The sequence below is a fragment of the Sinocyclocheilus rhinocerous genome, unplaced genomic scaffold (genome assembly GCF_001515625.1).
Source record: "Sinocyclocheilus rhinocerous isolate Xijiao unplaced genomic scaffold, SAMN03320098_v1.1 scaffold3422, whole genome shotgun sequence".
Classification (NCBI taxonomy): Eukaryota; Metazoa; Chordata; class Actinopteri; order Cypriniformes; family Cyprinidae; genus Sinocyclocheilus; species Sinocyclocheilus rhinocerous.
Genome location: NW_015630354.1, coordinates 51722 through 52958, shown reverse-complemented (window position 1 = coordinate 52958; position 1237 = coordinate 51722). Strand labels below are relative to the sequence as shown.

The following is a 1237-nucleotide window of genomic DNA, read 5'->3' as shown; positions in this document are numbered from 1 at the left end:
ATCTGAGCTGGAGGTGTTTATGTTTTGCTCCGGCGGCGTATCCCATCATCCCCTTCTTCTGAGGTCGGTGTGCTCATGACAAACACAGCTACTGTACAAACAGGGCTAGAGGCGCGAGTGTGTGGCACGATCCCGTCTGAACTGCGGGACACACACGGTCTACGGAGGGTGGTTTCACTAGGGTCCTCTGAGGCTGATACAGCTCTCTGTGTGTGTGTCTCAGCGTCGTCTTCCTCCTCGTCCTCGTCTCTTAGCAGGAGTCCGGCCCCGGCCCCCGACAGACTTCCCCTCGCCCTCCGGCTCTCTGGCGACGGCTTCTTCCTGTGCGAGCGTCTCCACTTCCTGTCTGCTGCTGCTGCAGGACTGTAGGGTCTGCGGGGCTGGTTCTGGACTGATGTGGTCTGCTGCTTCTCCTGAGGTTGAGCCGGACTCTTCGTGTGTCTTTAAGGCTTTATAATGCTGCACAGTGATAAATCAACAACAGATGCATTTTACATGACTGCTCACAATTCTGATGCTTTTCTAAAGCTTACTTATGAGGGAATAAATTAATAATAAGATTGCATATATTATGGGGAAGATGCTTTAAATGGTGAGTAGTTTGTAGCTGAGCACACACACTCACTCACTCACTCACACACACACTCAATGGTTTCACTAGGGTCCTCTGAGGCTGATACAGCTCTCTGTGTGTGTGTCTCAGCGTCGTCTTCCTCCTCGTCCTCGTCTCTTAGCAGGAGTCCGGCCCCGGCCCCCGACAGACTTCCCCTCGTCCTCCGGCTCTCTGGCGACGGCTTCTTCCTGTGCGAGCGTCTCCACTTCCTGTCTGCTGCTGCTGCAGGACTGTAGGGTCTGCGGGGCTGGTTCTGGACTGATGTGGTCTGCTGCTTCTCCTGAGGTTGAGCCGGACTCTTCGTGTGTCTTTAAGGCTTTATAATGCTGCACAGTGATAAATCAACAACAGATGCATTTTACATGACTGCTCACAATTCTGATGCTTTTCTAAAGCTTATTTATGAGGGAATAAATTAATAATAAGATTGTATATATTATGGGGAAGCTGCTTTAAATAGTGAGTAGTTTGCAGCTGAGCAAGATACAGTTAAAGTCAACAGGAAACTCTATTCACAAACCATTTGCTTCCATAATAAGATGTAAAATAGGATATTTAATACAGTGTTATTGTTAACTAAAACAGAATATAAATGTAAATATAATATAAATATAAAATAAATAT

The 1237-nt window shown here is 47.5% G+C and overlaps 1 protein-coding gene across 2 annotated transcripts in view; it reads right to left on the bottom strand.

Annotated features, from left to right (window-relative positions):
- Positions 1 to 148: 148 nt before the first annotated feature.
- LOC107740230 (RNA-binding protein 20-like) overlaps positions 149 to 1237 on the bottom strand; it is a 19295-nt gene continuing 18206 nt past the window's right edge. For both annotated transcript variants that reach the window (XM_016552578.1, XM_016552577.1), the window contains exons 13-14: positions 666 to 939; positions 149 to 185 (exon numbers count right to left, since the gene is read on the bottom strand). In XM_016552578.1, the coding sequence (XP_016408064.1) occupies positions 700 to 939 (240 nt within the window). In that variant the 3' untranslated portion in view covers positions 149 to 185; positions 666 to 699. The remainder of the gene's footprint in view (positions 186 to 665; positions 940 to 1237) is intronic.